This window comes from Myodes glareolus, chromosome 3 (genome assembly GCF_982192425.1).
Source record: "Myodes glareolus chromosome 3, mMyoGla1.1, whole genome shotgun sequence".
In the NCBI taxonomy this organism is placed as follows: Eukaryota; Metazoa; Chordata; class Mammalia; order Rodentia; family Cricetidae; genus Myodes; species Myodes glareolus.
The window spans coordinates 110,249,221-110,268,456 of record NC_142028.1 but is presented as its reverse complement, the minus strand read 5'-3'; the positions used below and the strand labels follow the sequence as shown (position 1 = coordinate 110,268,456).

At 40.6% G+C, this 19,236-nt stretch overlaps 1 protein-coding gene across 1 annotated transcript in view; it reads left to right on the top strand.

The window, feature by feature from the left end:
• Positions 1-2,371: 2,371 nt before the first annotated feature.
• The window catches only part of Lurap1l (leucine rich adaptor protein 1 like), a 43,361-nt gene continuing 26,496 nt past the window's right edge, over positions 2,372-19,236 (top strand). The window contains exon 1 of the mRNA XM_048452982.3: positions 2,372-3,328. Coding sequence (XP_048308939.1) covers positions 3,038-3,328 — 291 coding nt within the window. The 5' untranslated portion in view covers positions 2,372-3,037. The remainder of the gene's footprint in view (positions 3,329-19,236) is intronic.

Sequence of the window (19,236 nt, the reverse complement as noted above, 5' to 3'; positions counted from 1 at the left end):
TAATTAACCTACAGGGATTTTCTAGAACAAATAAGAGGCCTCTGTTCTCTGTGAACACAATCCAACAGGAGAGGAAGTTCGGTATCTCTGTGTTTTCTGTGGACTAACATCCATTCTTAATTTCCTTCTTCATTTCCATAAAGCAGAAAGGCCAGTGGAGCTCAGACCTGAGACAGTCTCCGAACCTATCACCTACTAATGTGTCGAAACTGTCCACACTCAATGGTTTTACAGCTCTGCTTTTTAGAGCTTTAGGCTTCTGGTAAATACCCCGAGTTTTGGATAGCACTGAGTGGATAAGTGGTGTGGTCAGAGTGCTTTGTCCTCATCTGTTTCTTCTTCTTGTTCCCCCCTCTTCGCACTGTTCCTGTTGCCACTCCCATCCCACCGCCCATTTAGAGCCCACTGCTCTGCTTATGACTAATTTCCCACATCATGGCAAGTCCTACTGGCCAAATCTCTCACGCATTTCCTGATAAAATTTAAAATTTAATCTTTAAAATTAACAGAAAATGTGCTCAAGACTAAATGTTAAAAAAAATCCAGTTTTCAGAAATTTAGAGAGAGAAATATCATCATATCAGACCAAAGAGAAGATAAATTTCCCATATTCTCCTTAGGCCTAGTAAGGATTTTGATTCTAAGTTCTCTCCCAAATTAGGAAACTGGGCCTTCAAAACATTTATATCTTATTTTTTATTTTTATTTATTTATTTATTCTTGTTTTTCTCTATAGCTTTGGAGCCTGTCCTGGAACTAGCTCTTGTAGACCAGGCTGGCCTCAAACTCACAGAGATCCGCCTGCCTTTGTCCCAATTGCTGGGATTAAAGGCATGAGCCACCACCACCTGGCAACATTTATATTTTGAACAAAAATATCATAAGGGATCATACAGAACCTTTCAAAGTTTAACATAACGAACCTTTTCCTCATCAGCTGAAATTTGTTTTATATTTCACCAGAACAAAGTGTTAACAATATACAACACACTTTGTTTTTATAAGGTTCTCCTTTAGACTTTCTTAGAAAGTCAGAATAACATATCTTTTTAAAGTTATTGTTATTGTCGGCTACTGTCTGAGTTGTGCACAGGGACTGCGCTGATGATAAGTGGCTTTTGGAACCAAGTTCAAGCTAGATATTGAACACATGAGGTTTGCTTTACACCCAGTTCTGAGCTGGACTTTGAGTTTATAATGAAAAGCTGTCCATGACTCAAATGAGAGGCGTTCATAATTACATGGCACAGTACAATCCTCATGCAATGAGCTTGTGGTTTGCCAGCTTTAAGACAATAATGCAGTTTTATGGGAGAGTTGAGGTTTAATTTTGTTCTCCTTTGATTCCATAAATGGTGGTTTTGACTTTGCATTGAGCCACCTAACTTACGACTTTTTTCTTATGACTTTATTTTTTTCAAGAAGAGTTAACACATGCAAAGTTCTGGCTTGCTGACAAGACAATTTCAGCAGCATTCTCCCTGACGTGAGATATTTCATTTAGAAGGTCTATGTTTTCTCTCCTTTTAAGGTTTCTTAGATGAGAAAACGACATAAACAAACTCTGAACTCATTTATCTATGTTTTTTTTTCTAAGCAAAAGCTGAACGGGCGGGGGGGGGGGGGGGCAGAAGAACCAAGGACACAACTTTCTAGTTGTTCCAGAAAAAAAAGATCAACTTTGAAACAGAAGCAAAAAATTATAGTTTAATGGATTGAAAATGGTATTCTCAGCTCTCATTGACACAAATACAATGCTCAAGCAATCTTATAACCTATGGACTTTATAATAATTTACTCCGTAGAAGTATTGCAGATCAAAGGTTTACAAAGTTTTGTGTTTTCCTAAATAGAAGAAAAACAAAGGTAAATTCTCAAGGAAGACAAGAATGATTTCAGTAGTTATTCTCAGTGTTTTTCTTCCACAATTAAGGAGAAAGGATCCAGCAACTTCTCTGTTTGAGATTCTGCTGCTACCTCAGTGTTCATATATGTACATATATCCAGGCAATTCCAATTTTCATTTTGGCGTGCGGTAGTATACTGGACTATTGCTAGGGCGATTATATTTTATTGCACATTTTTATTGAACTATTGATTGATTAACTCTTCACATTCGCTGTTAGGAAGACTGAGGGACAGAAAACAACATAAAATATAGCCATTTTTCTACCTCTAATTTTAAAAATAGGTTTAACAGGCCGTAGTTGTCAGCGGGACAACTCTTAACTTAGTAACCTAATATGGGTATGCTCAGCAGAAGTAGGACTCAAAAGTCAGTTCAGGATTGGGAAGATTTAGTTGCTCTTCTTGTCTGTGATATACGGTACAAGGGTTGGCCCTGGTTTGGTCCACCTGCCAGCCGAGTTTAAAGTTTCCGAGGCTCAGAGGAACACAATGACTTGGATGAGACAGCCTAAATGGAAAGGACACTGCTGCCGCAGCCAGAGAGCCCTTAAACCCCAGCTAAGCTAACCATTTCTATTTTAAATGCATCCATACCGAACAGAAACACGACGAACCCACTTCTTTCATTGACTAGAGATTTTTGTTTTTTTTCTGACGATCCTTGGAGACATATGGCTGGAAAATGAAACGACCCGGGAGTGTGGCCACATCGTTATTCTGTGTGGTGTAATACCAGATGGGCACTGTGAACGGCGCAGAGATGTGAATGGACAGTTTGAAATGGGAATTCTCTCCCCTCGAGCAGGTTCCGTTGCTCTCTTCTGTCTTTTGGTATAACGCACTAGCTTTTGCCCCTCTCTGCAGTATCAATTAACTCAACTTGGAGGTGGAGTGGTCAGAGAGGAAGGAATGAAGCGGTCTGGCTAATCTTGCTAGCTACGGAACGGCAGAGCCTGGAACTGCGGCCGGGTGCAGATCTGCCGACTGCGCCCGCGGCATGGAGCGCACGGGCGCCCGCGGGGACCCAGGCCCGGCCCGGAGAACCGGCTGCTGAGCTTCGGAGTCCGCCAGGCCGCCGCCTCCTTGCGCCCTCTGCCTTTACTGTCAGTGTCGCCCCTCTTAAAGAATCATGGAAGACGGCCCGCTGCCAGACCTCAGAGACATTGAGCTGAAGCTGGGGCGCAAAGTGCCCGAGAGCCTAGCGCGCTCGCTGCGCGGGGAGGAGCCGGCGCCCCGAGAAGGGGCTGCGGACCCCAGCGGGGTTGGCGGGAGCTGCAGTAGCAGCAGCAGCTGCAGCAGCTTCGCGCCCTCTGTGTCCTCCTCCTCTTCATCCTCCCCTGCCTCTGGCTCTCCACGACGCGGCCACCCCAGCGCCCTGGAAAGGCTGGAGACCAAACTGCACGTCCTCAGGCAGGAGATGGTGAGTGTGATGCGTCAGCTGTGACCTGGGGACCGGGGTGCCTGAGCAGGGGAGAGGCCGGGAGGAGAGCGGGAACTCGCCTCTGGACTAGACTACAGCTAAGCTTGAACCCTGAGGACTTTGCTCGGTCACCGGGTGCTCTTGAAGCTCAGTCGGCCCCACTTTCTAATAGTGTCCCTCACTGCGCACCACCGTGCAGCTGGCAGCAGATCATCCCGCACCAGCCTACCGAAGGCCCGCAATTGCTGCGCGGGTCTGGGCCTACTGTGAGCTCTTTATGCTTTGCCTCGGTTCCAAGGGTGGTTTAGTCCAATGCACTTAACGCAGAAATGCCTCCCAGTTGTCCGAGAGGGGGCGCGGCGGGGTCCTTGCAGCCTGCCTTGGTAGTTTGCGTTCCTCCGCCCTCCCCTTGCTGCAGCAGCTCAGCAGCTGCAGCTGTCCCAAGGCCACTGTGGAGTAGATTCTCCACAGCTGGTTCAGAAAACAATGGCTACTTGCCCTTGATGTGCCTATGAATGGCTTGTTTCACTGTTTTGATCCTGGAGAGCAGGTGACCCGAGCCCAGGGATTTGCTAATGATTGCCTCTTACCCTTTCCTCTAGTCCTCAGCACTTGTTTTCTCTGCCATTTCTGTTAACCTCGGATTAGGATAAGGGGTCAAGTAGATCTAAGACTTGTTATTACGGATGTATTTAGACTAAAGCATTCATTCATTGGCCTTGAGTTCTTGGGCCAGTCTTAGTCTGGTGAGCTGATTGGAGGAAATTATCTCTTTTTAAACCTTCTAAAGAAAATGGCCACAAACCAACAGCACTTTCTGCCACCTTGCAGGGGAGACAGGTCCCCACAGAGGCCCTCAGTCCCCAGGAGGTGAGAAGGGCTTCTTATACAAGCAATCTCTCTGTCTGAGTTCACATCTAAGCTTCCTTCCATTCTCACTTTCTGTGATTAGAAGACACTAGTAATAAATTCCAAGGGGAAAAAAAAAACAGTCTTCAGAAGTCATGACCTATCAAAAACACTGTAGAATTTCACTTCAAAAACCCACACTAGATCTCCAAATCTTGTCTAATTAAGGACTTCATGTCTTAAGTATCACTTGCCTGTTGAGAATGTTACCAATATTGAAATATATGTATCTTCCCACATATATATAATATATATTATGTGTATCTGTCTTTGCATTGAAAATTCTTTTTGTTACTGTTCATATTTCACTAAATATGTCTAAATACACATATACACATTATGCATATTAATCCCTGCAAATATTTATTAAGTCATTACCATATATTTGTAAGCAATAAGTTCTGAAATAGAAAATAGAAAAGTAAAGGAAAGTGAGATTGCTTAGACTCTAAGCACTCCAAACATCCACCAAATTCAGAGTCACTACTGCAAATGGTTACATTTTAATCTAGGCAGTGGTTCTCAACATGTGGCTCGCGACCCATTTCAGGGCCACATATCATATTTATAATGGTAGCAAAATTACAGTTATGACGTGACAGCAAAATAATTTTATGGTTGAGGTCATCACAACATGAGGGTCACAGCATTAGGAAAGTTGGGAACCACTGGACTTTAGAAGGTTTAAAGGTTCTTGCCCCAGCCTGACGACCTGAGTTTGCTACCCAGGACTCACATGGAGACTCAGCTCCTGCAAGCTGCTCTCTGACCTCCACACAAGCACCATGGTGTCACATGCACGGGTATAGAAACCCTCATAAAGTCCATAGTTGTAGAAACAATTTTTTCAATCAATGAGTTTGTCTACTAAGAGCTTTCTAATCTCTTCTGCTTATTTGCCTTTTATTTGTAGTAGTGAGTACTGTAGGATGAAGAAAACTGATCGTTTTCAACCAAGAATACCTGGAAGACATCTATTCTTCCTAGTGGAAATTTCCAAGTTGATAAAAATCCCTTTCTTTCAACTATATCTCGCTTTTTCGGTTGACCATGGCATATCAGGTTTTTTTTTTAAAGATTTACTTTTGTTGTGTGTATGAATGTTTGGCCTGTGTGAATGTATGCACTGCTTTCATATCTGGTGTTCTCAAAGGCCAGAAAATGGTGTTTGATACCCCAGAACTGGAGTTACAGATGGTTGTGAGCCACCATATGGGTACTGGGAACTGAGCATGGGTCCTCTGAAAGAAGCACAAGTGCTCTTAACTGGAGCCATCTCTCCAGCACTCTAGTATTAATTTGTAAAAACGCAAGTGAACAACAACAGCAAATTAATGAAACTCCTTTATCTTTTCTCTGTGATGCCTCAATGTCTGTAGACTGAGAAAAAATTTGTGTCAGGATAGATGCTTGTTGATAAACTTGGTGTTCTAACCAAGACCTCCACTGGGTAAATCTTTCAAACACTGGTTTCAGAAATTTAGAAGGCAGTGAAGGTATACGTCTTTGTCAAGAAGGCCATCATTCCCCTCTATCTCTATGTTATTCTTGTTGGTATTCAAATTCCTTGCTTAGGAATAATTGCAAAGCAACTAACTTGTCTTACGTAGAGTTGGCGGTTTGTTGTGAAGATGGGATGGATACAGTTCTGCATTCTTTTGTCTCCTCCTAGCATTCCAGAGTTGAGGGGGTAGACAGCCAGCACAGACTTAACCTTCCAGACCTATCGCCTAGCACGGAGGCAGTCTTATTTTATTATTTGTAGATTGGATGGTCCAGAATTGTTTGTTTGTTTGTTTATTTATTTATTTATGTGCTTGTCCTCGCCATTTTGTCCTCAAAAGCATTCTAACTGTCTATGCACAGTCCTTTCTAGGGATCTCCCAGAATTAGGCATTTTCTTTTCCTATTAGAATAGACGAGCGCCCTAAGAACACAGTGCAGCAGACACTTGCAACTGGTTTCCACAGCTAAGAGTTTTTTTTGTTTTGTTTTTTTGTTTTTCAAGACAGGGTTTCTCTGTGTATCTCTGGCTGTCCTGGAACTCACTCTGTAGATCAGAGTGACATCAAGATATCTTGGACTCACAGAGATATGCCTGCCTCCGCCTCCCAAGTGCTGGTATTAAAAGCATGCACGACCATGCCCAGCTTTAAGGCTTTATATATGTATAATTCCACAACTATCTCTGTTCTCTTCTTTAAAATTTTCCCCCTGAATGTAAATGTATATTTTGTATGTATGTATGTATGTATGTATGTATGTATATATATATATATATATATATATATATATATATATATATATATATATATATAGTGTGTGTGTGTGTGTGTGTACAAGTGCATGTCTAGGCTGACATCATATGTGTTCCTCAACTGGTCTCCACCTTATTTAAATACAGATGCAGTGCTTGCACATCTGGGTAGTCTAACTAGCCAGCTTGATCGCTGCATTACATGAATGCATCTGGCGTTTGTGGGCCCAGAAGCTGGTCCTCATGCTTGTGCATGCAATAAGCGTGTTTCCCATTGAATGCCTCTGAACCATCTCTTTACCTCTGTCATCTCCTTCTATGCTTCCATGGACAGCGCCTTTTATTCTCGTCTGTAAACGCTGTAGCCACTGCTCTTAGAGGTCATGGAGATAGTTTGTGAAGCAGAAAAGTGAGTAAAGAGACTGAAGAGGGGTAAAAAGCTGTTTCTGGCCCAACTCCTTAAAGTTGAAACCGTTCTTAACAATACAAATAGTGCCACATATAAGGAAAATATTGGTAAAGACATTTGCAAGCGTAATTGGATACAATAGGTCAATTGTACGTAATTTCAGGATGTTTTGGGGAAAGGAACAAAAATTTCAATGTGAACACTTTTCATTTTGATTTTTGAGATTAGGAGGTTTGTTAATACAGGAAAGAAGTGTAGCTTTACACATGAAATTTATGAAGCTGGAGGTAGGTGTGAGGCCTCTGATGTAAAATCTACCCAATAATCCTGTGCATGGTGTAACACTTGGGAGGCTGAGGAATGTAATGAGCTTTCTCTTTTGGCCACCTAGTCAAAATAATGTTCTACAGATCTCTGTCAGGTCCAGGCCAGCTACTGGGTAGCAACGAGGCCTTGTTATACAAAACAAAACCAAAATACCACAAAATAAAAAGATGTATAAACACAATCTACCCAATAGTATTTGTTCCCTACTTTTCAGTTCATTTTAGTGCATGTCATATCATTTGTGCCTAAGGCTAGACTACAATAAAGGAGGTATTCTCATCCACAGTTTGAAAAATAATTTTTTCTTGGCATAGAGGTAGGTTGAGAAAGCAGACTAAGGCCATGCAGTTAGCCCGAGACTCGAACTCGTGGCACCTGACTCTATGTGCTCTGTTTTTTCTCACACTAGTCTGAATTCCAGAAATTTCTTTTAAAAATGGTTTAGCTCTTATAAATGTATGATATCTCAAAACGGCACCTCATAAAATGGTTGAAACCCACAGAACAAACCTTCAGCATATGTGATAGGGGTTGTTGCAAGTATGAATTCCTTTAATAGTCAATAATTATGTCTCTGTGTCACTCCTGTCTTTGACCGTAGGGATCTAGAACAAAATGACAACCTTAAAAACTCCTTCTTGGGGTCATTGAGATGGCTCAATATTTAAAGGCATTTTCTCCTGAGTTCAAGTTTGGAACCCACATGTGGAAGGAGCTGGCTATCTCTAGCAGCTGTCTTCTGACCTATACATACCACACACACACACACACACACACTCACACACACACAGAGTGGTATATGCCACCCCCCTATACATCATACACATATACAGAAAAAGGTTTTGCTTTTGTCTGTCTGTCTGCTTGTTTTTAAAGTAAGTTTTGAGAGACTCTCTTTGCTTCAACATTGTTTCTTCGGAGCTTTCTTTCCACAGTATATACAAAGATTCATCTTGAAAATTTTTTTTAAGATAAGGACTTCATTGGTTATTGAATATGACTACATTTTATAATCCCAAATTATCTTAAACCTTCTTCGGGTAAGTATAAGTAATGCCTATCAATTATTTTCAGTGTTTAGTAATCTAGTGTATGCCATACTCTTTCTTTATGAGTTACTCTAAAAATTGTTGAATATTTCAGAAACTATTTTCATTGATTTACTCTGTAATAAGTTTGAAATGCAGAACACAATGGTGGCTATCTGCAAAGTGCAGGAAATATTAGTCCCAAGGGATCTAATGTATATTCCCGACCTTACCTTTATAGACTATCATTAGTTGGAAAAGCAAAGTATTTTGTGGGCTAGGACATGCACTGACCGGTAGTGACAATCTGGATCCCAGTCAGGGCTGTCCGACATGGGGACACTGCAGTCTTCAGGTAGGGTGGTGGCATGTGAAACCTGATGTGAGAATACCATGTCCTGATTCCCATATTTGGGGCCAGAGTTTGGAAATTTCAATATCTCTGAGTATAGAAATCTGAAAATAGTGCCTTAAACTTTCTTACTATAACACAGTCACATACAGCAACTGATTGTCAACTTTTGTTTCAATAAAGTTTTTGGAGCCATTCCACGGACTAGACCCAAGTATACATATGGGAAAAAAAAATGAGGCTCAAGAATTGCCTCAGAAGTGAAGAGCACTTGCTGCTTCTGCAGAGGACTGAGTTTGGATTCCTAGCACTCACATACATACATGCAGGCAAAGTATTCAAACACATAAAATAAAATTAATAAACCTAGAAGTATTTTTTGAAAGAAAAGTTCATAAATGGTTCTAGAACATAATTTAAAATGTTTGAAAAATCTTGAAAACAGATTTATACTCAACTTTAATGGCTACTTTTTTTCCTGTTTTTACTATGCCCTTGTCATTTTAAATGGTTTTTTTTTTTGCTTTTGTAACTTAAGAAACAAAAGAAAAGACTTTAAAATTCCATAAGAAACAGATTTTAATTTCACTAAATTAATGTCACACTTACTTTGGGCACCTGTCAGGGCAGGCAAAGAGATTTTTATCACTTAGACCCCTCTAGGTAGAAGCTGGGAAATGGAAGGCATTTTCCTTAATGAGTTCTCAAGATGGTTGGAAAGATAAAATGGGAAGATAATTTGACCTGAAAAAGATCACAAACCAATGTGTCAGCAAGTGCCAGGTGCCACAGTGAAGAGTGGGGGAGCTGGTTGTGGTGAGGCAGGAGAAGGAGCCCTGGGTGACCCTGGCAACCATGCAAATTAAGGGTTTAACCTAGGGATAGAGACAGTAGCTTCTCCTTAGTATCAAACCTGGGACGAATGGCTCAGGTGTCAATTTACCATATCAGAGCGGACTAGGTCTCCAGGTTCTCCCTGTACCCCTCAGTCCCTATGTGTAACAGGGTATGTCTGGAATACCCATCACCCCATCCTAACCTTCTCCAGTCCAGGGACTGGGGCTGGCTTTCCGCAGTTGCCTTTTCCTGTGTAATCCAATCATCCTGTTTACTTGATCTATCACCTACCCATCAACCTGCTGGGCTCTTGATCTGGCTCTCCTCTCCCCACCTCTCCTCACATGACTCAGGGTCACATTCACTCTGGACACTCCCAGATGTCTCTGCCTCTGGCTAGGCTCTCCCTTTTATCTGCAGTAAACTTTCTCTCCCACCATACCTAGGAGCAGTAATGTCCTTTTATTTCTCTAGTGAAGCCAGCTGCTTCTCTGTCATTTTGCTAGAAGCTCATAGAAGGTAAATCCATAACTTGAAATCTATCAGATATCTCAGATATCCACAAACTACTGTCCCACCCCATACCCAAGAATGCGCTTTGGAATTATTGGCACACATATAAAGAGCATTTTTTCAATTTTTTTAAAATTACATGTAGTGTGTGTATGTGTTTTGTGTGTTAGAGCGAGGGAGAAAGGGGAAGAGGAAGAGAGAGAGAGAGAGAGAGAGAGAGAAAGCAGAGGACAACTTGTAGGAATCAATTTTCTATCATGTACGTAGGTCCTGAGGATTTTACTCAGGTTATCAAAGCTGCTAAGCCATCTTGCTGGCCAAATAACCTTCCTCTTCCTTCCTTTCTTCCTTCCTTCTTTCCGTCCATCTTTTCTTCTTCTCTCTCTGTCTCTTTCTTTCTTTCTTTCTTTCTTTCTTTCTTTCTTTCTTTCTTTCTTTCTTTTTCTTTTCTTGGGACAGTGTCTTTCCGTGTGAACGTGACTGGTTTGAAACTCCCAGAGTCAACTAACTGTGCCTCTCAAGTGCTCAAGTTAAAGTAATGCACCACCACACCTATCCTAAGAACGTTTTCTGGAAGAAAAGAATTTTCTTCCAGTCAGGTTGCAAAATAGAAGCATGCTGCTTTGTTTTACAGATACTAACAATTGTGTGGGAACTTTAAACCCATAACAATCATCCTTTGCGGATATAAAAATATACCTCCTGTCTGTCATTGAAGAGAGTCACATTTAAAAGATATTTTCCTGAATTGAGACTTGAGTTTTTCAGACACAGCTACGGAACTGGGATTAATGGAGAAAGTCTTTCGAACCCCTGAACAACTGTCATTGTCAGTTAGAGGTACTGGGTCTCCTGGACCCACTGGAACTGGAGTTACAGAGAGTTGTGAGCCATCATGTAGGTGACGGAAACCAAATCTCTGCAAGAGCAAAAACTGCTCATAATGGCTGGACTGTTTCCCAGAACCTTGTTTTTTCTTTCAGTCCCAGATTTTTGCTGTTCACATAGTAGCCCTCCAGTTCGGCCGAGCCTTGGTAGGTTTCAGAAGGGGATTTCAAACACAGGTAGGGGTTGGGAAGGTGGTACATTAAAGTGCTTTCTGAGAAAGCCTGAGGACCCGAGTTTAGAGTTTCAGCAAGAAAACTTGTAACCCCAATACTGGGGGGTGGGGCAGACAGAGGAGGATCCATACAGCTTGCTGACCCCATAGTCTAGTTAAGTTGGTGAGCTCCAGGCACTGCGCAGGACCCTGTCCTGCAAATAAGGAAGAAAACAATAGAGAAAATCACCCAACATTGAACATTGATCTCTGTCTTGCACACAGACACAGACACACACACACACACACACAGACACACACACACACACACAGAGACAGAGAGAGAGAGAGAGAGAGAGAGAGAGAGAGAGAGAGAGAGAGAGAGAGAGAGAGGATAAATGCATGAACACAAACTAGACAAATCTACAGCAAGTTTTGATACCAGGAGTACCAGTGTGTAGAGGTTTCCTTGTTTTGTTTTGTTTTGTTTCCCATCAGAGTCTTACTGTGCAACCCTAGCTGGTGTGTAACTGTCTATATAGACCAAACTGGCCTTGAACTCACAGAGATTCGCCTGACTCTGCCTCCAGAAAAACTGGGGTTAAAGGCATGCCCAATTATATTCATGACTCTTAGCAGCTCAGATGCAGCTATCTTTCTAGGTTAAGCCAATAAATAATCTTCTATCATTCTTTTATTTATATATGTTAGCCATCTATCTGTCTGTCTGTCTCTGTCTATGCATCTATCTATGTGTCATCTATCTATCATCTATTACCATTCATGTTATTCCAAAGCATACTTAAGGTGTTGTGATTATGTTGTGGCATTAGAGACTAATAGCAATACACTTTGGTGCTTGTTTGCAACGAGAAGAGGTGCCAATGTACACTGGGAGAAATGGTCACTGATGTTTTGCTGTGGGCTGTGTGCTGAAAGTTCCTTGATGAAGTTGATGTTGTTGTAAAAAAACAAAGGTACTTCCTCCGTAACCTATTAATTCTGGCATCGATACCAGTGCTGCAGAAATTTATCTGAAAGAAATCATAAATTTGTGCAAAAAATACAGTTCATATGAATGTTTATCACTGTGTCTCCTTACTAAAAGCCCAACAAAACTCAGAGATAGCTCAGTCTGTTAAGTGCTTGCCAGATGAACATGATGACCTGAGTTCAATCCCACGAACGCGCATGAAAGTGCCTGGCATGATGGTGCATGATTGTCATCCCAGAGCTGCAAAGAAACACTCAGGGAGTTCCCTGGGACTCCTTGGCTAGCCAGTCCAGCTCACTTCATTATTTCCTGGACACTGAGAAGCACTGTGTTACAGGAAGCATATGGCATTCTCTAGGATGACAGGGGTTGGTTTTCTTTCACATGCATGCCTATATACAAACACACAGAACATTTATACCCTCATTCAAACATGTACATTGGAAAAGAGAATTGAACAACCTAAATCAGTAGTGGCAAGTAGGTTATATTTGAGCATAAAATAGAAGATTTGGGCTATTATTAATATAGTAAGTATTGTTGACATTTGAGCTTATTAATATTTTATATGTTTATTTATGGACTAGAGAAATTGATTATATATACATACTATGTTAGTTAATGTTTTCTTTCTTTTTTAATTTCTTTTATTTTTTTAAAAGAAAACAAACTATCTTTTTTTCCTTTTACATACGAATCCCAGTTCCCACTCCTTTCCCTCCTCCCATTCCTTCCACTTAATTCCACACCTCACCTCCCGTCCACTCCTCAGAGAAGGTAAGGTGCATTGCTTTGGGAAAAGTCCAAGGCCCTCCCTACTATCTAGGCTAAGCAAGGTATCCATTCAAAGAGAATAGGTTCTCAAAAGGTCTACAAGCAGTAGGGTGTAAGCTATCTGGGAGGCGGGGACAACAAGCAGCCCACTCCTCCTATTACAACTTAAAGTTCTTGTCAAACAAGTCTTTCACTTCTTTGGTTAGTGTTACTCCAAGGTATTTTATGTTATTTGTGACTGTTGTGAAGGGTGATAGTTTTTCTGATTTCTTTCTCAGCATCTTTGTCATTTGTATATAGGAGGGCTACTAAATTTTTTTGTCCGTTGGTCTTGTTTCCTACCACATCACTATAGGTATTTATCAGCTGTAGGAGTTCCCTGGTAAAGTTTTTGGGATCACTATGTATACTATCATATCATTTGCAAATAGCGAAAGTGTGACTTCTTCCTTTCCTATTGAATCCCCTTGATCTCCTTTTGTTGTCTTATTGCTTTAGCCAGAACTTAAAGAACTATGTTGAATAGATATGGAGAGAGTGGGCAGCCTTGTCTTGTCCCTGTTTTTAGTGGGATTGCTATGAGTTTCTCTCCATTTAATTTGATGTTGGCTGTCAGCTTGCTGTATATTGCATTAAGTATGTTTAGATATGTTCTTGTATCCCTGATCTCTCCAAGACCTTTATCATGAAAGGGTGTTGGATTTTGTTGAATGCTTTTTCAGCATCTAATGAGATGATCATGTTTTTTTCCTTTCAGTTTACTTATATGATGGATTACAGTGATAGATTTTCATATGTTGAACTATCCCTGGATCTCTGGGATGAAACCAACTTGATCATAGTGGATGTTTTCTTTTGCTTTGATCTGTTCTTGGATTCAGTTTGCCAGTATTTTATTGAGTATTTTTGCATTAATGTTCATGAGTAAGATTGGTCTGTAATTCTCTTTCTTGTTTGAGCCTTTGTGTGGTTTCCATATCAGGGTAACTGTAGGCTCATAAAAAAGAGTTTGACAATGTTCCTTCTGTTTCTATTATGTGGAACACTTTGAGGAGTATAGGTATTAGCTCTTCTTTAACGTTCTGGTAGAATTCTGTGCTGAAACCATCTGTTCCTGGGCTTTTTTTTTTGGACACTTTTGATAACTGCCTCTATTTCCTTGCAGTTTATAGGTCTACTTAAATTGTTCACCTGATCTTGATTTAATTTTGGTATGTGGTACCTATCCAGAAAATTGTCCATTGTTTTTATTTTCCAATTTCAAAGAGCACAGGTTTTTGTAGTATTACATAATGATTCTCTTGATTTTCTCAGTGTCAGTTGTTTTTGTCCCCCTTTTCATTTCTCATTTTATTAATTTGGATGTTCTCTCTCTGCCTTTTGATTAGTTTGGATGAGGAATTTCTTAGGTCCATTTGATTGGAAAATCTTTTCCTAGCCCTTTATTTTGAGGTAACGTCTGTCTTTGAGGTTGAGGTGTGTTTCTTGTATACAGCACAATCCTGGATCCTCCTTTCATACCCATTCTCTTAGCCTGTGTCTTTTTATAAGTGAATTGAGTCAATTGCTATGAAGAGATATTAATGACCAGTGATTGTTAATTTCTGTTACTTTTCGGTGGTGGTATATGTGTGTTTCTCTTTTTTGGGTTTTGCTGGTATGAGCTTATTTGTTGCCTGAGTTTTTGTGGGTGCAGTTAGCTTCCTTGGTCTGGAGTTTTTCTTGTAGTACTTTCAGTAAGTCTGGATTTGTGGATAGGTATTATTTAAGTCTGGCTTTGTCATAGAATGTCTTGTTTTCTCCTTGGATGGTGATTGTAAGATTGGCTGGGTATAGTCTGAACTTACATCCGTGTTCTCTTAGTATCTGCAGCACATCTGCCCAGGACTTTCTGGCTTTCAGATTTCTATTGAGAAGACGAGTATAATTCTGATAGGTCTGCCTTTATATGTCACTTGGCCTTTTTCCTTTGTAGCCCTTTCTATTCTTTTTTTTTAATTCTGTATGTTTTGATTATTATATGGCAAGGGACTTTTTTTTTTGATCTGATCTATTTGGTGTTCTGTAAGCTTCTTGTACCTTCATAGGGATGTCCTTCTTTAGGTTGGGAAAGTTTTCTTCTATGATTTTGTTGAATATGTTTTCTGTGCCTTTGAGCTGGAGTTCTCCTTTTTCTATTCCTACTATTCTTAGGTTTGGTCTTTTCATGGTGTCCCAGATTTCCTGGATGTTTTGTGTTAAGAATTTCTTGGATTTAATGTTTTCTCTGACCAATGAATCTATTTCCTCTACAGTATTTTCAATCTCTAAGATTCTCTCTTCCATCTCTTGTATTCTATTGGTTATGCTTGCCTCTGCAGTTCCCATTCCTTTGCCCAGGTTTTTCATTTCCAGAATCCCCTTGGTTTGTGTTTTCCTTATTGCCTCTATTTCAGTCCTCAAGTATTGAACTGTTTGCTTCACCTGTTTGATTGCTTTTTCTTGTATTTCTTGGGTTTATTTGAGATATTTATTAATTTATTCCAATTTTTTGTTTGTCTTTTCATCCATTTCTTTAAGGGAATTTTTTATTTCTTCTTTAAAGGTCTCCACCATCTTCATAGAGTTACATTTAAAATTATTTTCTTCTGTGTCTTCTGGGTTAAAATGATCAGTTCTTCCTGTTGTCTGACCACTGGGTTCTGGTGCTACCATGTTGGTTTTTAAGTTGTTGAATTAATTCTTGCATTGGCAGCTAACCATCTTTTCCAATTGAGGCTGGCAATGTCTTTGCCTCTTGGTCCAATCCTTGCAATGACTGCCTATGTCTTTTGGAACTGTTCTTGGTCTGCTCTGTACTGTCATGATCTGTGTGTCAGGGAGCCACTGAGGTCTCTCTTGGCCTGTTCTCTGGTTTACTCCCTTGGTCCACTCTGTGCAGTCACAGCTTGTGCTTCAGAGTTCCTCCCTTGGTCCTCTTTGTGTAGTAGCAGACTGTGTTTCAGAGTTTTACTGAGCTTGCAGGGTGTGGGTGGGGTAGGGGTAGAAGGGTTGTGGTGGAGTGGGACTTGTAACTTTCAGCATCTAATGTGTAGGATGGGGTGTCAGAGCAGCCTGTCTTCATGAAATTCACCTGTTGGTTGGCTAGAGAAGCAGAGACAGGTTGGGGAGGGACCCAGGGTTTTGCCCCATATAAAGGGCCTAGATAGTGTTGTGTTCTGCAGGGTGGCTAGTCACTTACCTTTTGGTCCTCTCTGTGTGGTAGCCGACTGTGTTTCCAGTTAAGGTTTTCTAGAGGTACAGAACCAATAGAATGAATATTCATTGTATTAGCTTACTTACTTTCGTATGAAAAAGACACCATGATCAAAAGCAACTTAGTGAGGAAAGGCATTGTTTCTTCTCACAGCTTCTAGTCCATCATGAAGATAAGTTAGGACAGGAACTCAAGGTCAGGAACTGAATCAGAGGCCACGGAGAAGCATTACTTGCTCTATTTTATGTAATCCAGACCTACCTACCCGGGTCTGGAACCACCCACAGTGAGCTGGGCCCTCTCACATCAACCCTTAATCAAGAAATTGCCCTCAGATTTATAGGCCAAGCTGATGGGGAGGTAACTGCTCAATTGAAATCCCCTTTTCCTAGACGAGTCCAGCTTGTGTAAAGTTGATAACAAGCAAACAACCAACACAATCGAGCCCTTGCCAGCCTGGCACATAAACACATCTCTATTAAATCATAATTCTTGTTTGTTTATTCCCAAGATATGATGTTGACACCACAATATAAACCATAGTATAACTTCAAAATACCATAATCTTTAAACAATTCAAACTTCTTTTTTTAAAGTTCAATCTTTTTAAAATATCCAAAGTCTCTCAACTGCAGGCTCCTATGAAATTAAAAAAAAAACCAAAATTAAATACTTTTTTCCTTCAAGAGAGAAGAACTAGGGACAGTTACAAACACATGTAAGCAAAGCAAAAGTCAAAAAATGTAAATAAAATAGATGTGCCCAGTATTTGGTCCATCCCACTTAGATAATAATGGGATTAGTAAATACTCTGAGGCTATTGCAAACACTCTACTCAGGGCTCATGATAGCCCAAATGCTGCTGGCTAGAGTAGTTGAGGAAAAAGCCCACCAAAAATGTTTAAATAAAGGCCTTTAGAGAGAAAAATAGTCTTTGTCAAGACTAGAGGATTAGAAATAATAAAAGTTTCCTTTTTAGGATTATACATGACCCACGGATGAGAATTCGATCCTGTGCTTTAGTCCTCTGTCACTACAATGTGACTATAAAATTGTATTGCAGAGACAGTTGTACCCCTAGGACATTAGGAGGGCACAGTGGCTGGAGCATACTGTATCTGAGGTGTTTAAAACAGTTAGAAACATTGTAGTGATCGTCCAATAAGCGAGGTTCTCATCGTAAGATGAGTGAAGAGAAACAGGGACACCGGATTTCTCTATAGGATCATAATATTGTAGGAGTTTTGATGAATCCATATATTTGTGTGTGTGTGTGTGTCTTCATTTGAAGCTATTATTAGCTTCAAATATTAGTTAGAAAGATCTAAAGTGGTCATCACACAATCTGGTGTTGTAACTACAGCAGTTACTATATATTCCCTTCTGGATATTCTGCTCTGTACACAGTTGCCTGAGCACTGCCTTTCCCAAAGGCCTCAGTCTCTGCCTTTTGAGAAGTACCACTGCATGGAATTTTCCTGCCTTTAACCAGTCTTCCTAACTCAGATCCTCTACAGGAAAAATTCTAAATATGTGGCAGGCATCTAAAAATGATTTGTTTTGTAATATTTTAGTCTTTTCATAAGAGTTGTGAAAAACTGGGCTGAAACCAATGCACTGTGCTTACCATTAAACCTTCTATTTATCCATCTCATTCTCTTCCTTCTCCCGCGTTCTTTATATCACACACACACACACACACACACACACACACACACACACACACGCAAACATTCTTAATTATCTGAAGACTACAAGTATGATATTGCTGTGCATCTATGATTCTCAGTAACTTAGTGAGTACTTCCCAACGCAGGCATTCAGGGGCATGGTGGGGCAGTCTTCTTTTCTCTCTTGCATATGTTGAACTCAAGATTTGTCCTTAAAAGTTTGTGTGACAGAACACTGCTAGGAGCTGTCTCACAGAAGCCTACCAGAGATCAGTGTTCCATCAACCTTCAACCCCACATTGGTTGCAAACATATCAAGTGTTTACATTATGATTCATAACAGCAGCAAAATTACAGTTATGAAGTGGCAATAAAAACAGTTTTATGGTTGGGGGTCACCACAACATGAGGGACTGTATTAAAGGGTCAAGCTTTAGGAAGGTTGAGAACTACTAAGTTAGAAGATACAGGTTGGTCTAACTAAAGCATCAGAAAGACCTCAGAACAGCATGCCTCAAACTTCTCTTCTTGCTTGGTTTATGCCAGTTCTGTTTCAGAAAGGCATCTCTCTACTCAATCACTTGATCCATGAGAAACTTTGAAAGGCTAATGGGAAGATTCTATTCTACAGAAGGTATCCAGTAACCATAGTTTGAATAAAAGATAAAGCATCATTACTTTATGTTTAAACAAAATTAGTGGTCTGTGAGCTGTTTTTACTAGGCAAGTTCCGGAGAGGGATGTATACAAACCAAAGAAGGAACTTGCTTGATTATAAGCCACCGCCATATCAACCTATATGTATCATAGTGATTCATAGGAAAGGGAATTGAACTCTCCATTCTCCGTTGTTGTGCTTGGAACAAGGTGGAGCTGTTTTCTCAGATGTCTGCATTGATTTAGGTTCGTATATGAGTTCTGAGTACGGCGGTCAGACTGCGCCATCATCTTCATTGGCACCCGTAATGAAGTGGTTGGTGGGCCAAGGGGTTATTGCCTGCTCTGTAAACTCTTAGACACAGTCATGCGCGGTTAGTTAACTCTCTTAGGAGCAATAGCAAGTGCTCACATTGCCGAGTTGGAAATGAAGATGCAGAGATGGAGAACATTCACACTGATAAACACAGGCCGGCTTCCCCGCTTCCAGAACTGGTTGTTCCAGGTGTCAGGACTTGGCCAATATAAATAGAGGAAATGCATTTCCATTTACACTCTGATTCCAAAAGTCCAGCCTCACCCCTGGGAATGTGCTGCAGTCTTACCACATGAAGTGTTGGGTCATGTTTGTTTGCATTCAGTCTCGAGACAAATGGATTCCATTTGGATTTCACCCAATTCTTACAGAGGAATGTAGTGTTACATTTTTTTTTTTTTTTGAATCACTGACTTGGTTGTGTTGCAGTAAAGATAAAGCAACTTTTATTTCCAAGCCCTTGCTTCTTGTTGGATCAGATGAAACTCACAAGCACAGCATTTAACAGCGTCAGTTAAATCTTCACCTCAGGAAATGCTTCAGTAGAAGGCATGAAGTAAGCACAACACGTATTCTTAGGTATTGCATTAT